The sequence below is a fragment of the Scyliorhinus torazame genome, chromosome 9, assembly GCF_047496885.1.
Source record: "Scyliorhinus torazame isolate Kashiwa2021f chromosome 9, sScyTor2.1, whole genome shotgun sequence".
NCBI classification, from domain to species: domain Eukaryota; kingdom Metazoa; phylum Chordata; class Chondrichthyes; order Carcharhiniformes; family Scyliorhinidae; genus Scyliorhinus; species Scyliorhinus torazame.
The window spans coordinates 184,759,919-184,777,338 of NC_092715.1; the positions used below are offsets into that span (position 1 = coordinate 184,759,919).

The window sequence follows — 17,420 nt, forward strand, 5'->3', positions numbered from 1 at the left end:
ACCAGAGGCAATGGTGCAGGAGCAGGATGATGAGCCATAGCAGATAATTTTCTGGATACAAAACATAGAACATACAGTGCAGAAAGAGACCATTCGGCCCATCAAGTCTACACCAACCCACTTAAGCCCTCACTTCAACCCTATCCCTGTAACCCGATAACCCCTCCTAACCTTATTTTGGTCACTAAAGGCAATTTAGCATGGCCAATCCACCTAACGTCTTTGGACTGTGGGAGGAAACCGGAGCACCTGGAGGACACCCACACAGACACGGGGAGAACGTGCAGACTCCGCACAGACAGTGACCCAGCGGGGAATCAAACCTGGGACCCTGGTGCTGTGAAGCCACGGTGCTATCCACTTGTACTACCACGCTAGAATGGAACCAGGCAAGAGCAGGGGTCAAATATGCCAACGGCAGGATGAGAAAGGTGAGAAGGGATAGTTTAACATGGTCATGGTCACAGAGGATACCATTTGTTATTTTGATAGGGGCCATTTTAATGTTGAGGCAGGGACAAATATCTGATTGGCAGGACTCAAACATGGAGTTACGGGAAAGGTTGGCTTGGATTTTGGAAGCAGCAACTTGCTCAAGTACCTTGAAGAGGACAAAGAGATTGGAGATGGGATGGTAAGTTTGCAAGGGCAAAGGGGTCAAGTACATTTTTTTGTAAATTCAGAAGGCTTTAGAATAATCACAGTTATTGAATTTAACAGCAAAGAAGACTATTCCGTTCAATCGTGTCCCATCTCACTTAGTCCCAACCCTCTGCCTTTTCCTTAGTATTGGCAAAATGTGTGATAATCCAACTCAGGAAAGATCAGAAACTGAACCCAAATGAGTGTTCTCCTTATCTAACATAGGTAAGGACATAATCTGCAAGCTATTGGGATGCTCAGGCTTATTCTATCCCAGCAGCATAGCATTTGTTGCTATAGTATCAGCATATCCAATATGAAAAGTATTTTTTCCACAGACATTTCATCGTCAAATGTGACATAGGTTTCTTGAAACATATGGGTTGTCTGCCCTTCTCGGTCAGCTGACCATAAAACCCCTGTGTAAAATAAGTGTGGGCACTCTCAATCCAATTTCTAATGGACTTGTGGCCACAGTACAAAACTCCTTAATTTGGTATTAATTGTCCCTAAATTTGTCATCACAGTCAGAATAAACTGAATGGCAAGAGTGGGAAATGTTAAAAAGCATCAGAATAGTGTACGGAGAAATCCTCTTCTGAGGCTAATATGGAGGCACAATTTGGGGGTCATGGTTCGACCTACATCTTGTTGTGCCTGACCCTGGATTACTTGATATAGCACTACCTTAATTAGAAAGTGGTCCCTTCCCTAGCACCAACATCATTTACCTTAATGCGCACAAACATTTTGCACAGAAGAAATCATAGAAAAAGTCTCTGAGGACATTTCCATGCAAATCTGTTGCAATTTTCAAACAAAATCTGCCCTACAAATCACAAGGATGGAACAAAGTGAGTTAAATCAGCTTTACAGTGCTATAATGTTGTCAGAAATGCTAATGAAGAATGTAAATTTTAGAGGTTTATGGCATTTGCAGGTCATGATACTCCACATCTGTGCCGAAGATCATCTTAGTGATGTTATAGTCATGTTATTAACAGTGTTCCAATTTTCCTTACCATTTCTTAGAACTGACATATGTTGCCAAGTGACAGCACAGGATTAATAGTATGCAATACTGTTCCTGTCTTCATCACCATTATGCAGCTCAAAACCACCATCAATACTCTTTAAAAATGATGTGGGATGATCTAACTATAAGACTACACACATATCACAGAAATACTGCCTGTTTATAAACCTTATTTGTTTTGTGTCTGTGTGAAATACCAGTAGCATACACATTATCACAGGAATAAGATTGCTCACTCCGCAGCTGAAGGATGGTTATTTCAGTACATTTTATGTCACAGACAGCCAATTTTATTGGCTTTTGTTAGCTGTATTGTAAGATGTACACTTGTTTTCCTAACTGTCAATTGCACATTGATAATGCCTTCCTTGCAGTTCAGGGAACATCATGTAGCACATACTTATTTAAAGAATTTCTTGGTAAATTTGCAGTAATGATCACAATTGTTAATCCTTCTGCATAAGCATCATTTTATATCCAGGATGTGCAGCCATCTGACAAATCAGCATTGACCCTGACATCTGCTGCCGAGATAAAATTGGATCTGAGGCTTAATAAAAACACTGTAAAAATTGCAATATTGTATAAAATAATAATCTCAGATGTCCTAGAGTGAAAATATTATCATTACCACTGCCACAGATTCCCTACCTCCCTGGGGGTAAATGTGTGATCTACACCCATCCGCTCTTCTTTGATCCATTGCTGACCATATGGAGAACTGTAGGTTAAAACCTAAATCCACTTGGTAGCTTATATTAAAGGGACCAGTTACATTTGAACTGAAGTACAATCTAACCATGGTCCAAATGGTTATTTAAAGAAGAGGAAATAAATAAATCAAACCAATTCAGATTGTCATTTTTTTTGTTGCTCATCTTCAATCTAGACACTTTTGTATGTTTAATAATTCCCATGGTGTAAGAATTTTTTTTTTTTTTTTAGAAACTGCATTTCTATTTAGAAAATGTCATTATGCAATGATGTTCCCGCTGTGAAAGCAGTCAGTTGTGTAATATCTTAGACAGTGGCAGACAGATTGAGCCCACGATAATTTTATATTAAGCCATAGTTTCATACAATTTCTAAAGTGGCTTCTTCATTTATATATTTCTTTTATGAACACCTCATTCTTGATGCAGTCTCAAAAAAATATAAAAATACATTTTTAAAAACTACAATGGATTCAATATATTTTCCCTGTGCCATGTTGAAAGTACTCTTTGATCGCCTTCACTAACATAATGAAATTCAATGATGTTACGAACCCAGTTGATGTTATAACTGGATGGGAAGATCCCAGAATGAAACCCTGGCTCAAAGGACCCTTCTTTTTAATGAAACGTGGAAGAACAAAGCCACAGGACCGCTATTTATTTTTAACAACAAAAAAAACATTTATTAAAAATTGAAATTTTTTATTATGGTACAATATGCCTTTACCCACCCACCCCCTCCCCACCTTAACAATTACACACAAATTTTAGGATTAACATCATTACAAAGTCCATCTTAATCTACAATGGTCTGATTAACACAAAGCCACTTTTAAGCACATAATCTGACAGTTGGAAAATGCACTCTCCCTTCTGAACCACAAGTGAATGTTTGTGGATGTCTCCTCAGAATCCCCCAGATGATTGCCACGTGAGAGTTTCCAAACTCCGCGCCCAAAAAATATGCTTAAAGTCTTCTCTCATAATTATGCCTTCCCTTAGCAGCTTGCATTCCGAAATTCAGACCAGGTTTCCAAATGACACTTTTAAAAATATATATTGTCATTAGAATTTTTCCACTTTTTATAAATATTGCAAAAAATTATCAGGATTGGTACAGCACACCACAATTGCCTTACAATTGAATACAAAAGAAAAGGAGAAAAATAATACAGTTGGTTCAGCTTAATCATTAAACTTGGTGTCTCCATACGCGCCAATGGGTAAGCTAAAGAATGAGGGAGAAGAGGATAAGGCCATGGAAACATGGTAAAATGGCGCACACCTTGATATGTAGCGAATGCTCCTATAGCCAACAAAAATATAGGATAAGATTTTCGGGTGTGCACCAAAATGTATATTCCCCAACACCAAACATATCAGAGGCATCAATATCACATTATGGCATATTTTTCTGAGATATAAGACCTGCCTGTACTTTAGCAGGATCCAGTGAACGATTTTCAACCCTAAAATAATCAACAAAATACAGAAAGAATTCGCAAAAAGATTAGTTATGAGGATATTTTACATATAACCACAAGACGCAACAACTCCCCAACATCAAGCACTTTGCAGAGTGATCATCATTCCACACATTGGGCAGGATTCTCTCAGCCCGGGGCTGAGCCGGAGAATCCCTGCGACCGGCGTGAATTGCGCCACGCCACCCCGACGTTGGCACGCGATTCTCTGCAGAGCGGAGAATTGGCGCCGGCGTGGTTGGCGCGGCGCCGGTTGGGGGCCGCTCTACGCGGCTGGCCAACCGATTCTCGGCCCAGGATGGCCCGAGTGGCCGTCGTAAAAAAGCCGAGTCCCGCCGGCGCCATCCACTCCTACTATCAGCCGGCGGGAACTCGGCGTGGAAGGGCCGGGGGGCGGCCTGTGGGGAAGGGGGGGGATCTGACCCCGGGGGGTGGGGCCTCCGATGTGGCCTGGCCCGTGATCAGGGCCCATCAATCGGCGGGCCGGCCTCTCTGGCTGGGCGCCTCCTTTCTTTCGCGCTGGCCCCTATAGCCCTGCGCCATGTTGCGTCGTGGCCGGCGAATTTTGAATTCTCCCTCAGTGTACACGAAGTGGTGCAGTAGTGTGGCGACTAGGGAATTTTCACAGTAACTTCACTACAATGTAATTTAAGCCTACTTGTGACACTAATATTATTATTAGAATCACAGTGGGAATTAAAACCAACCCCCACACATGGAAATATCTTTGTCCAGCATGAATCGAACTACAGGGGCAGGATTCTCCCGCAAATGGCCAGATGGCCCGACGCCGGCGCCAAGAGCGGCGCGAACCACTCCGGCGTCGGGCAGACTGGAATGTGCGGAATCCTCCGCAGTTCCGGGGGCTAGGCCGGCACCAGAGGGGTTGGCGCCGCGCCAACTGGCCCCGGTGGGGAGTCGGAGAATCCCGCCCCAGGTTTTTACCCTTCCAGTCGCAGAAACATAAATTAAACACACTTTAAACTCTACCTTATTTCTAATGTTTACGAATGCAAATGTAAATACCTTAAAACTACCTTTGTTTTCCTTAAGTGATATGCTCCCTTGAAAACATGATCATAAACTACAGAAGGTATTCTGAGAGTAGAGTCCAAGAGACTGATTTAATGGCACAAATTGAGGCAGCTAGCTCATGTTCGCCTATTCTCCAGAACCAAACTTAAACAAATTCCAATATAAATGCTGGTCGATAATATGTTCTTGTTGTAAAATAGGGTTTGAACCCAAACTTTTAATTCAGAGGCAAGACAGCCATCAACAGTGATTTATCCTCATATTGGCAGAATTAAAACGCATTCAATGAGGCTGATAGTCGGGAACAACCATTTTTTAAACTATTCAGCCATAGCAAATAGAGCTGTCTCTGGGTGCATGGGACACACAGGTTAGGAGCTGGCAGCAATAGCATAGCAATATAAAAAACAGTTACAATTGTGAAAGTGAAATTACAAATAATTGCAGTTATTTTCCTCTTGCTTCTGTACTCAGAAACAAAAGGTCTGCAAAATAAAAGGGACAGATACTACAGCACTGACATGTTCAGGCTGGACTGCAAGCCTTTTTTTGGAGCTGTTCTCCAATACACAATGAGTATAAAAGACAAAAAGGGAAATGAAGATGTCCCCAAAATATAAGCGATACATATAGACTGTAAATTATTTTATTTCAGCCGTCCCCATTCTGCCGACATTTCCATTGTGGTGACCTTCGAGAAAGCTATTCTGAAAGAGTCTCTGCTAATTTACTGAAGAATGTGACTGATGTAACCATATTGGAGTTGGAAATTCTCCCTCAACAGTTCTGTTTTATGGTTTGAGCAATTTTATTTTCTATATTTCTACAGAAGGCAGAAAATCAGAAATTGCTGGGGATATTTAGCAGAGCAGACTGCATCCATTGAGAAAATAAGAAACAGTTTAATATTTCAGGTCTGAGACACTTTGTCAAAACTGAATGATGTTATATGGATGAATAATATTTAAGAAAGAAAAGAACAAGAGAAAACAAAGTGGTGGGGGGGGGGGGGGAGGGGACATACATATTATAGGGACCATATAGGCAGGAAAATATATTTAACATATAAAACAGTATATTAGATTAGGGCATGCTTAGTGATATGCTTAGGAGGCATCATGAGAAAAATAAAAGACTCATACAAGGCACAGAGACTTTATTTTAAAGGGAGGTGGTTCGGTGGGCATGAGCCTTAAGCTGACGTATACCCAGTGAATCCAGGGGTGTGGTTGCTGGCCTATCGAGTTCACTAATTCCCTTCCTGGCTGATTTTTCCTTTACAGAGAAGCTGTCATTGCTCCCCCACTCAGGTCTCCGACTGGGATTACAGTTGAGTCCCGATGGTACTTGCGGCTCAAAGGAGCAGGTTTGAATTGGATCACAGTGGGAATGCACCAGAACCACATTGGTTAAGTCCCCACCTTTGGGCGGAATTCACTGGTCATTGCGATTCACTTTTCCTGCCGACAGCGTATCCCCGCCCGTGGTTTTTCCGGCAGTGTGAGGTGGTTACAATGGGAAAATCCCATTGATAAGTGGCGGGAAGGTAGAATACTGCCGCCAGCGAACGGTGTGTGGCAGAGAAACACACGTCTAGGGGGGGACCGGAGAAACCAGCCCTTTATTTTAACTGCTTCCCTACCTGGTTTCTGCCAGGTATGGGGTGGCGGCTGGGGTGGGGGGAGAGGATACGGGAGTTAAAATCAGGGTCTGGTGAGGGATCTAAAGCGGAATTAGTAAGCAGAATGGCAAACTTAATAAATTAACAAAGAGGTGTAGGCTCCAACAGCTCGCTGCAAATAATAAAATAAGTTGACAATGAGGGTGCAAACCACCTCACCTGCATATTATCTCTCTCACCTACCCCCCCTGGAAATACTAATAACCAACTCGCCCACATTGCCAGTGCTTCCCTCCAGAGAGTAAACAGAATCTTGGGTCTTTAGGAGCATGACAGTGACACAGTGGTTAGCACTGCTGTCTCACAGCACCAGGGACCTGGGTTCAATTCCGGCCTTGGGTGACTGTGCAGAGTTTGCAGTCTCCCCATGTCTGCAAGGAATTCCTCCGGGTGCCCCTGTTTCCTCCCACAGTCCCAAAGATGTGCAGGTTAGGTTGATTGGCCATGCTAAATTGCCCCGTAAGGAGGAGTTGCAGGAATAGGGTGGGGTATTGGGCATCGGTAGGGCAATCTTTCAAAGGGCCGGTGCAGACTCTATGGGCTGAATGGCCTCCTTCTGCACTGTAGGCATTCTATGATTTACCTGAAGCTGTACAATTGTTAAAGCTAATAGCAAGACCAAACAGCTTCATCAGCAGAATTCTTCTATCTGAGGACTAACACCCATGGCGGGGGCAAGAACGTGTAGTATTTCCCGCTGTGGAGGCCAGAGGGGGGAGAGAATACATCAAATCTTCCAACCTTGACCTCATTGATTATGCATCAGGATGTTTCATGCCATATTCTGTGGCATGTAGTATGCTTTCCTAGCCAGACGCCATATTGAAAAGGCGTGGAACATCACCGACCCCCTATTGACGAAAGAAGGTGGATCTCCAGGAATATTCTGAGGCCGAAAGGGGACACCCTGCAGGAAGTTTCACCTGCAGATGCTCCCCCATCCCACTACTGTGGTGTTCCAGGGCTCAGTGTTGCGGGCAGCCACCATCCTGATCTCCGGAGGCAGCCCCAGGACCTGGGCCTGGTTGGGCCCAGCTGACCCACGGATGTCACAGGTGATGATATGCCGCTGTGTTCTGTCTGTTGCCCATCAGATGTGCCAGTGTCAGGTGGGGAGGGATTCAATTCCACTGAGGTGTTCCAGCACCTCCTCTGCGGGAGGCACCGGCATGGGCCCCTTCATCTCCTCCCCTCTCGGTATGATCGATGACCCCTGGGCTACTCCATGCGATGGAGGTAGGATGGAGTGAGCTCCAGGGGCTCCACCGTTATCTGACGGTGCCAGTCCTGGAGGCCCACTCTCGTCTGAGCCATGGTCTTGATGTCCTCGACCATGAACCATTGAGACTGGGACACATCCCACAGCAAGTGAGAGATGTCCCTCACTGCCTTGGGCATGTCCCTTTGGCACCATGCCATGTCCCTCTGTGCCTGTGACATGTCCCTCTATGACTGGCCAAGGGCAGTCAGTGCCCACCCAATGCTCACGAAGACCTCTGCCATGGTGCTTTGTGCTGGGCCAAGCTCTGCAGTGCCACAGCAATGTTCATTTGGACCCAGGGCATGTCTACCTGTGACTCCTCTGTCCTGCATCTCACCCATCAACCATAGAATGCACCCCAAGCCTTGGTGTTAGCCTCGGAAGCACAGATTGCCAGCACCATCTCCTGCGTCTGAAGGTGGTTGGACTCCTCCAGCTGCACCTGTAGACACTGGAATGTTTCTGACAGCCCTCCTGTAAATTATGGGCAGCACGGTAGCACAGTAGTTAGCACTGTTGTTTCACAGCTCCAGGGTCCCAGGCTCGATTCCCAGCTTGGGTCACTGTCTGTGTGGAGTTTGCACGTTCTCCCTGTGTCTGCGTGGGTTTCCTCCGGGTGCTCCGGTGTCCTCCCACAAGCCTCGAAAGACACGCTGTTAGGTAGTTTGGGCATTCTGAATTCTCCTTCTGTGTACCCGAACAGGCGCCATAATGTGGCGATCAGGGGCTTATCACGGTAACTTCATTGTAGTGTTAATGTAAGCCTACTTGTGACAATAAAGATTATTTTTTTAAAAATTTAAAATCCTGCCTCTGTGTCTGCGTCTGTATCAGTGATGGGATCATACTTTCCAGAAACACAACACCTGTCTGGACTACAGCTGTTTCCTGGGATTAGGCAGCCCTCCAAATGCCCGCAACCCAGTGAATCAGACACCACTGGGAATGGGAATTGTTCTAGATTCACATGGGTAGAGTGCTGGACCAGTTGCATGTCCTGACTCACTTCCCGAATAGCACCCCCAACGGGAACGCAAGCCTCATACAATTTAGTCCCGATGGCAACACTTTGGGCGCGATTGAGCAGCCTCGTCGCACCTGACTTGGTGTCGGGACGAGGCTGTTGAATCTCATAAGAGTACTCTCGCAAGATTTGCAACGCTCGATATGCCTCCCAGGATTTAACGAACCCTCGTGACAAGTCTCGATCTGGATCTCGCCCTCACTAGACCTGATCCAAATCTGCATGTTTACATGAACCATTGGGCTCATTCAAATATGCATTTGCGGGATTCTACCAGTGCCCATTTATTATGGTTTCCATAAATGTGGCACTGCCAGGGATCCGGCCCGGGGGGTCTTACCAGGTAGAGGGGGATGAGGGGGTGTTCCTGGGGACCTCCCCGAGGTTGGGGAGGGAAGGAGAGGGTTGAAGATGGGGTGGGAGACTGAAAGGGGAGGGGGGGGAAATGATAGCGGAAGCCAGATAAAATGGCGCCCCGATCTTCAAGAAGACTTTCCTGCTGAGCTCACCAGCAGGAAATTGCTCAGGTGCGGCCTTGACGCAGAGAAACTTCCTGTGGCCAAAATAAAATGGCGAAGTGCCATTGACTAGCTGCGTGTTTCTTGGCGCAGCAGTTTCAAGAATCACCCCGCTAAACATGCCCAAAACCAGGCATTTCATTCTGTTGAATTGAGTCGTTAGTCTCTCAAACAGTGAATCCTGGACTTTGTATGTTTTTTATGAGTCCTCTCAACTTGTCCTGCCACTTTCAAACAGTTGCATACATACACCCCTCGGTGACTCTATTCCTTGCACTCCCTTTCCATTTGGTTTATATTGCTTCGTCTCATTCTTCATGTCAAAATGTATCACAGTTCTTTGCGATAAATTGCATCTTGCAAGTTTCTTCCCATTTCACCAATCTGTTTGTGTCCTCCTGAGTCTATTATCCTCCTCACTGTTTGCATCTTGTATCATCTATAAATATTGAAATGATGTCCTCTATGATCAAGGGTAGATCATTAATAAATATCAAAATGTGGTTTCTAATACTAATTGCTCATAGGTACCATTGTATACTTCCCTCCAATCTGAAAAACAACCATTTTCTCAGGAACTCTCTCCGGAGCAGAACTGTGGGTGTGCCGACACCATGTGGACTGCAGAGGTTCAAGAAGGTGGCTCACCTTCCCATGGGCAATTAGGGATGGACAATAAATACTGACCTAGTCAATGACCCCCACATCCCATAAAATAACTTTAAAAACTACTCTTTATTTTCTGTCTCTTGGCCAATATTGTATCCATGCTGCCACTTTATGTCCATGAGCTTTAATTCTGCTAACAAGTGTGAGATGTTTAATCAAACACCTTTTGAAAGTCCATATACACAACCCCAGCTGCAGTACCATAGACCCATAGAGAGGTTACAGTACAGAAAGAGGCCATTCAGCCCATCGTGTAGGTGCCGACCAAAAAAGAGAAAAAATAAACTAGTCGCTCATTCCTATAATTTATAATCTACAATCTTTTATTATTGTCACAAGTAGGCTCACATTAACATTGCAATGAAATTACTGTGAAAATCCCCTAGTCGCCACAATCCACTTTCCAGCACTTGTCCGTCACATCGCAGGTTACAGCACTTCAGGGGTGGCACGGTGGCGCAGTGGCTTCGGGCCTGCGCACTGCTTGATCCGGCACGCAGGTGTGGGAAGATCGGCAACCTCAAAAGTCCGTTGAGGCTGGCATTCTTAAAAGTCGGCCGCAGCCATCGGGCGTTCCTCCCGCGACCCTCCCGAACCCTGCCCGTGACTCACCCGCGGATCATGACCCAGGATTTGAAAATCCCTGTTTTAATTGAGTTGAGCGTTTCGAGCCAATTCCAGATGCTCACTGCCCTCTGAGTGAAACATTTTTCCTTATGTCTCCTCTAATTCTTCTAACGATCACCTGAAATCTATGCCACCTGGTAATTGACTCCTCAGCTTAACTAGGTCCTTCATAACATTGTACACTTCAAATAGGTCACCACTGAGTCTCCTCTGCTCTAAAGAAAACAATCCAAGCCTAACCGATCTTTCCCCATATCTGCAATTTTCTTGCACTAGCAACATTCTTGCAAATCTCGTCTGCACTTTCTCCAGAGGGTTATGCAAGTGCATTCATCAAACCTCTCCATCAAAGAATTTAATCAAGATAATCAAACATAATTTTCCCATACTGGCTGTCATTTATTAATCCACATTTTTCCAAGTGACATTTAGTTTTTTGGGGGGATAATTGTCTCTGAAACTTTCCCTTTCACATACATGAAGCTGACTGGCCTGTCGTTGCAGCAGCTGTCACACTCCCCACTTTTGAACAGGAGGGTAACATATGCAAACCACCAGTCCTCAGGCACCACTCCTATTTCTAAGGAGGATTGGAAGATTGTGGATCAAGCCTCGACTGCCTCATTTTTATTAACCCAGCGTTGAATCCAGGCAGAGCGACCACAAGGAAGCGACGGTGGGGGCAAAATAAAAAGGTTTAATCACACAATACAAACTCCACTCTCCAAAGGGCTCTCCCATTCCGACCCACATCCAGGTTGGGGTTTTTATATCCACCGGGCTTCCCTTGTTAAGGGGAAGCCCCACCCCCTAAACATGGAAGCTCATATTCCATAACACCATAGGACAACCCTCATTTGGACTAGGCAACATTTCAACTTTGAATGCTGCCACCTTTTAAGTAATCCATCTTCTCATTTTTATTACAATTAGTCTTTTATTATTAAAATCGTTTATCAAATCTTTTCAAATTTTTATGTGCTGTTAAATGTAATGAATTTAACTCAACAGTATTTTTGATATTTCTAACAACAATTTTCAATTATATAGTGCCGCTAACCTTGGCAAATGTCCCATGGTACCTCAAGGAGTGACAATCAGATAAAAAACATGCTTAAGCCAATGAGAAAGCTATTCAGAGGAATAGGCCCAGCAAACCTTAAGACTAAAACAATAGAATAAACAAAAGAGAGAAATATCGGAGGCTAACCCAAGTTCATGATAATACCACTATTTCCTCTTCAAGCTTCTCTCCACCAGGCTCAATTACTCTATTCCTCATTTAATGGCGGACAGCACCACAGCAAAAGAACATATAATATGGCTGACTCCTGCACTTCCAGCAGGGAGCAGCACTCACCCTAAATACATTGTAGTAAATCATGAGTGCACAGCTTGTTTATTTCTATTCATTAACATTAATAGATGTAAGATCACAGGCTGTGTACCCGTGATTTACCACCATGTGTTCCTTGAGAGTGCCATTCCCTGGTAAGATCACAGGGATTCCAAATTAGCTCTATTATATAGTCAGAGCTTCCTGGCGTTGGAAAATGCATTTTTCGTTTCATCTCCTTATGCCAATGTGGAAAAGCTACTGCTGGATTGCTGGGGCCTGGATAATAGGTGGGTGGGTTCTGAAAAACATTCTCTACTGGCCAGTGTGCCAGTTTCCTGGACCCATTCTGCTTCCGGGCCATTTTGCAGAGGTGATTTGATAAGGATGCGGGAGTCCAAACCAAGTTAAAATAAGAACAAAGTTTTATTTACAAACAGAATATTTACACTCCCCGGTAGACCCCTACTGGATATTTCTCTGGCTGGTGCCTTACTGACTGATCTTATATACTCCAGGTAATGGAGATACCACGCCCTTGGCCAGAGAGCTTGTACTCCACAAGAACCAGGGGGGAGACAAGCATTCCCACCCCGTAGGCCCTGTGGGACATTACAGGTGGGATCAAGGGTCAGCAGGTTTGCCTATCAGGCTCATTTAGAACCTAAATGGGAATTTTCCAGACCTGGGAGGCCTTCAGGTTCACATAGGCACAGGGACCTAGTTTAGGTGGTCTGAGGTGGCCTCTCAGTGGCAGACCAAGGACCAGCGCTGCACGCAGGCCGTGAAGCCTTCCAGGCCTGCTTGGATGCTGCAGCAACCACAGGCTGCCCATTCTACACAATGGTGACCTGATTCCAAAAGCTATTTTTAATTAGAGAGGGGGCACCTCCAGTTTGAAGCAACCAGTCTTTTACTGGTGGTAAACCACGTGACTGTATTGTCTGGTCTGTACTGTATCATACATGCCTGGGCTTGTCCAGGTTGGCTCCGCCTGTGGCTCCTCCCCTCGGGGCTTCTGTATTAGAGTGGCAATCTCCGCCTCCGGCCCCAGTTCGGGTCCAGAGGCTGGAGGCTTGCTGTTTAGTGTATTGAAGCCACAGTTAACTTTCTCAACTCGTCGTGTATTATTGATGGTGTATCAATTTAATACACTAAACTTCTAAGATGGACGCTTCACTCAAGATGAATTCCTCACTCAAGCCCGATCGCCTGGAACTGGACCCACAAGCAGCTGATGCTACAGAGACTTTTGAACACTGGCTAAGCTTGTTAGAGGCCTACCTCGCGTCCTTCAACGAGGACTTCACGGACCTCCAGAAGAAGTAGGTCCTCCACGCACGGCTGAGCCCAAGAGTCTTTAACCTCATCAGGGACACCCCATCGTACGCAGAGGCGACAACGTTGCTTAAAGGACACTATGTGAAATCCGTCAACCAGGTACATGCTTGGCACCTCCTCGCCATGAGACGCCAACGCCCTGGGGAATCACTCGCGGAATTCCCACGCGCCTCTGTCGAAACTGTGACTGCCGGGCGATATCGGCTACCCAGCAGGCGAAGCTGCTGATCAGGGACGCCTATGTCGCAGGCATGCACTCGGACTACATCTGCCAGCGTTTATTAGAAGGGGGGACACTTGGCCTCCCAGAGACAGTCCAGCTCTCCAACTCACTGGAGGTGGCCTCCCAGAACACGGGGGCCTACACCACCGACCGCGCGGCTCCCTCGTGGGCCTTGTGGGCGCAGCCATCAGCCGATCTGGGCGCAACGCAAGCCTGCACCACGCAGCGGCCCGCCAACGCCGGAGGCCGAAGGTGCTACTTCTGCGGCCATAATAATCACCCCCGACAACGCTTTCTGGCATGGAACGCGACTTGTAATGGCTGTGGGAAGTAGGGCCACTTCGCAACAGCCTGCCAGGTACGAACCCCCCCACAAACCTTCTAGGTCCAGCAGCGCTGCCTACTGCCTGTCGGGGTCACCCCCAGCTGCCGCACCACCCGCCATGTGCGACCCGTGGGTGCCGCCATCTTTAATCTCAGTCGACACGTGCGACCCATGGGGGCCGCCATCTTGGACGCCATCCTGCACCTCACCCGCCATGTGCGATCCATGGGGGCCGCCATCTTGGATGCCATCTTGCACCTCGCCGCTGTGTTGTTAACTTTTGGTTGGTTCAATTGGCTCTGTTTTATAACCTTTGCTCTAGAGTCGCCAGGTATCTTTATGATACCGCCACGAGGTTCAAGTTCAAGTAATGATCAATAACTCAATACACCAATTAGTAAGATTCAAATCAAAGCACATTTATTATACACAGTAAATCACTACTCATGCATAAACTCTACCTTCTAAGCTTTTTCTATAACTAACAGGCCTATACTTAGCTTCGGACTGGCCCACCAGGTCAGGGGAACAAATGGCCTTTCATTCGGGTTCTGAGTCTGTGGGATTCAAAAGCTGGTATGGACTGGGAGCTAGGAGCGCCTATCTCGTAGCGAGCGTTGACTTGAGACTTACGTTCTTTGGAGGCAGCTGGACAGGTCATTGTCAAGCGTTGGTTCGCGTTGCTGAGTGACCCTGTCAAGAAGGACGATTTGAACTTGGGGGCTTTACTTTATAGGCCCCAGGGGCTTCCCGCCTTTCGGGGCGGACCCCGTACCTGGTTTCAAGTGATTGGACTTCGTCCCAATCGCTTGGTTCGGTTTCTCCAATACGGGAGCTGTTCCCTGATCGTTGGGCGGTCTTTAAGTGTCCGTTAACCTCTTTTGTGTTGGCTCCTGCTGGCGCCGAGGAATCTGGCTTGGCCTTGTTTACCTTAAATGTTTCGATTGTTCTCGGGGATCGCTCATTAGTATGTAGATGGCTGCTACATTATTATGCCAATGGTTGCTGGTATTGATGCTGTCTGGGCTTTTGCAGAGTCTAATACACAGTTTGCCCGAACAGGAAGGGCTGAGGCTGCTGCTTTTTGAATGTGACCTGATACCCGTTCACAGTTTTTAGCCCCACATGAGGCGGTGTTGGTGGTTATTTTGAGCCTGGTGCTTCCCTGCCTGCCACTCAGCTAGCTAGTTGAATGAAGCCGGGTTCCTGCTGGGTTAATGTCACATTAAGGCAATCTGATGGTACTCTGCGTTGGGCTTTTGTTCACGATATAGGTTGAAACTCGTGAAGATGAGGAACAAAGTATTAAATTGACAGAAATTTTGGAATTTCTAGTTGCTGCTGGATACTTCAGAGCAAGAATTAAGGGATTATCACCATTTGACAAGGTAGTGGGTGGCATGACCTGGTGTATTACAACATGCAACTTTGATATTGATGTTGATTTACTTTTTCAAGAAAATTCTACAATTGGTCAAAAAATGATGATGATTTCAAGCAACGGAAAGACAAAGCTATGAATGCAATTGTAGAAGTTTCTGATGTTTATAAACCGCAGCGCAAGTACAAACGATTGGTTGCAGCAGGAGAATTGGTGGATGAAGAATCCAGAGTCCACTCTACCCTGTTGGAATTTGGCCGCTTTCCTGATTCCTTCATTAAGTACGGTTACAGCAAACAGTCAAACACTGAAAAGAGCGAAGACAAAAAAGGGGCCCTGGGAACAGGACTGACAACTGTTGCGACTGACATATCTGAGGAAGATGATCTGCAGGCTGTTAAAGAGCTTTGCATTAAAAAACTGATGACTGGAATGGCTGTGATGGCAACTGAGGAGGGAAAACTGACTGCTAGTACAGTGGGTCACATTGTAGGATTACAGTCAGAAGAAATTAAGCAGTTTGCATCAGAATATGCCGAAAAGCAATCTGAGTTTTCAGCCAAGGAGCGCCCTGAACGACTTGGAGCCGCTCAGCAATATCGAAGACAGGTTGCATCTCTGAACAAGCAAATCTTGCAAAAGTCAAAGCAGTTGGAAGAGCTTCAAGTTAAATATGGTGGGATTCAAGCTACATGTGAGGAAGCAAAGAAGAAGCTGGTGGAGGTTGTGAATTATGGGCAGAAATTGGATAAAGAGCTGTCTACTGTTGAAGCTGCAGAATCCCAAGCTGATTCCAGCATACTGGAGAAGTTGAGGTCATTGGTCACCATGAATGAAGGCCTAAAGGACCAGGAGCTGAAATTTGGGAATCATTGCAGGGAAGAAATGGCTCGATTGCAACAGGTTATCAAAAGTCTTAAGGGTGTAGCAGGAACTGAGGAAGCTGAAGAAAAGGAACACAGTGCATTAATAGAGCAACAGCATAAAGAAGATAGAGAAAAACTACAGAAAATACGGCTATTGTTGGCCTGTCAAAATAGGGAAATTGCTTCACTAGGTTAATCCCAGACCTCAAGGGGTTGGATTACGAGGAGAGGTTGAGTACACTGGGACTGTACTCGTTGGAATTTAGAAGGATGAGGGGGGGATCTTATAGAAACATATAAGATTATGAAGGGAATAGATAGGATAGATGCGGGCAGGCTGTTTCCACTGGCGGGTGATAGCAGAACTAGGGGGCATAGCCTCAAAATAAGGGGAAGTAGATTTAGGACTGAGTTTAGGAGGAACTTCTTCACCCAAAGGGTTGTGAATCTATGGAATTCCTTGCCCAGTGAAGCAGTAGAGGCTTCTTCATTAAATGTTTTTAAGATAAAGATAGATAGTTTGTTGAAGAATAAAGGGATGAAGGGTTGTGGTGTTCAGGCCGGAAAGTGGAGCTGAGTTCACAAAAGATCAGCCATGATCTCATTGAATGGTGGAGCAGGCTCGAGGGGCCAGATGGCCTACTCCTGCTCCTAGTTCTTATGTTCTTATGTTATGTAAACTTGCACCTGCTAGTTTCTGCCTGTGTTGGCTGAATTTCCCTTCAGCCTTTGCTGTTCTCCATTTTACGTCGGGAATTGGCCAACCCAGGTGGCTACAGCTGCATCCCTAGAACCCAGCTCTCCCGACCGTACGCTGGCCGCTGCTACCGCCGACCGGCCCGCCAACCGTCTTCCGACACTCGCCTCGGTCACACTGGACCAGTCCTGGCCGCACCACCTCGCGAAGTCCGCATCAACGGGTACGAGACGGCCTGCCTCTTCGACTCCGGCAGCACACACAACTTCGTACACCCGGATATGGTAAGGTGTTGCTCCCTCCCCATCCTCCCCGCGACCCAGAAAATCTCCCTTGCTTCCGGATCCCATGCTGTGGAAATCCGGGGGTACTGTGTCGAGACCCTCACTGTGCAGGGCGTAGAGTACACCAACTTTAGGCTCTACGTCCTCCCCCACCTCTGCACTGCCCTATTACTGGGGCTCAACTTCCAATGCCACCTCCAGAGTCTCACCTTGAAGTTCAATGGACCCTGCCCCCCCTGCACCGTCTGTGGCCAGGTCGGCCCTCCCTCCCTCT

The 17,420-nt window shown here is 46.2% G+C and overlaps 1 protein-coding gene across 1 annotated transcript; it reads left to right on the forward strand.

Annotated features, from left to right (window-relative positions):
- Positions 1–379: 379 nt before the first annotated feature.
- Positions 380–16,361, forward strand: LOC140430133 (coiled-coil domain-containing protein 93-like). Its single transcript, XM_072517644.1, has 4 exons — positions 380–431; positions 537–634; positions 15,254–15,306; positions 15,377–16,361. The coding sequence occupies exons 1-4, from the start codon at positions 380–382 to the stop codon at positions 16,359–16,361; spliced, it is 1,188 nt and encodes a 395-aa protein (XP_072373745.1).
- The last annotated feature ends 1,059 nt before the right edge of the window (positions 16,362–17,420 follow it).

Excerpts from the sequence above, each read along its gene's own strand:
- LOC140430133 (XM_072517644.1), top strand. The coding sequence starts at position 380 with ATGGAACCAGGCAAGAGCAGGGGTCAAATATGCCAACGGCAGGATGAG. Across the intron at positions 432-536 it reads CCAACGGCAGGATGAGAAAG|GACTCAAACATGGAGTTACG; the intron begins GTGAGAAGGGAT and ends TCTGATTGGCAG. Across the intron at positions 15,307-15,376 it reads GATTATCACCATTTGACAAG|AAAATTCTACAATTGGTCAA; the intron begins GTAGTGGGTGGC and ends TACTTTTTCAAG.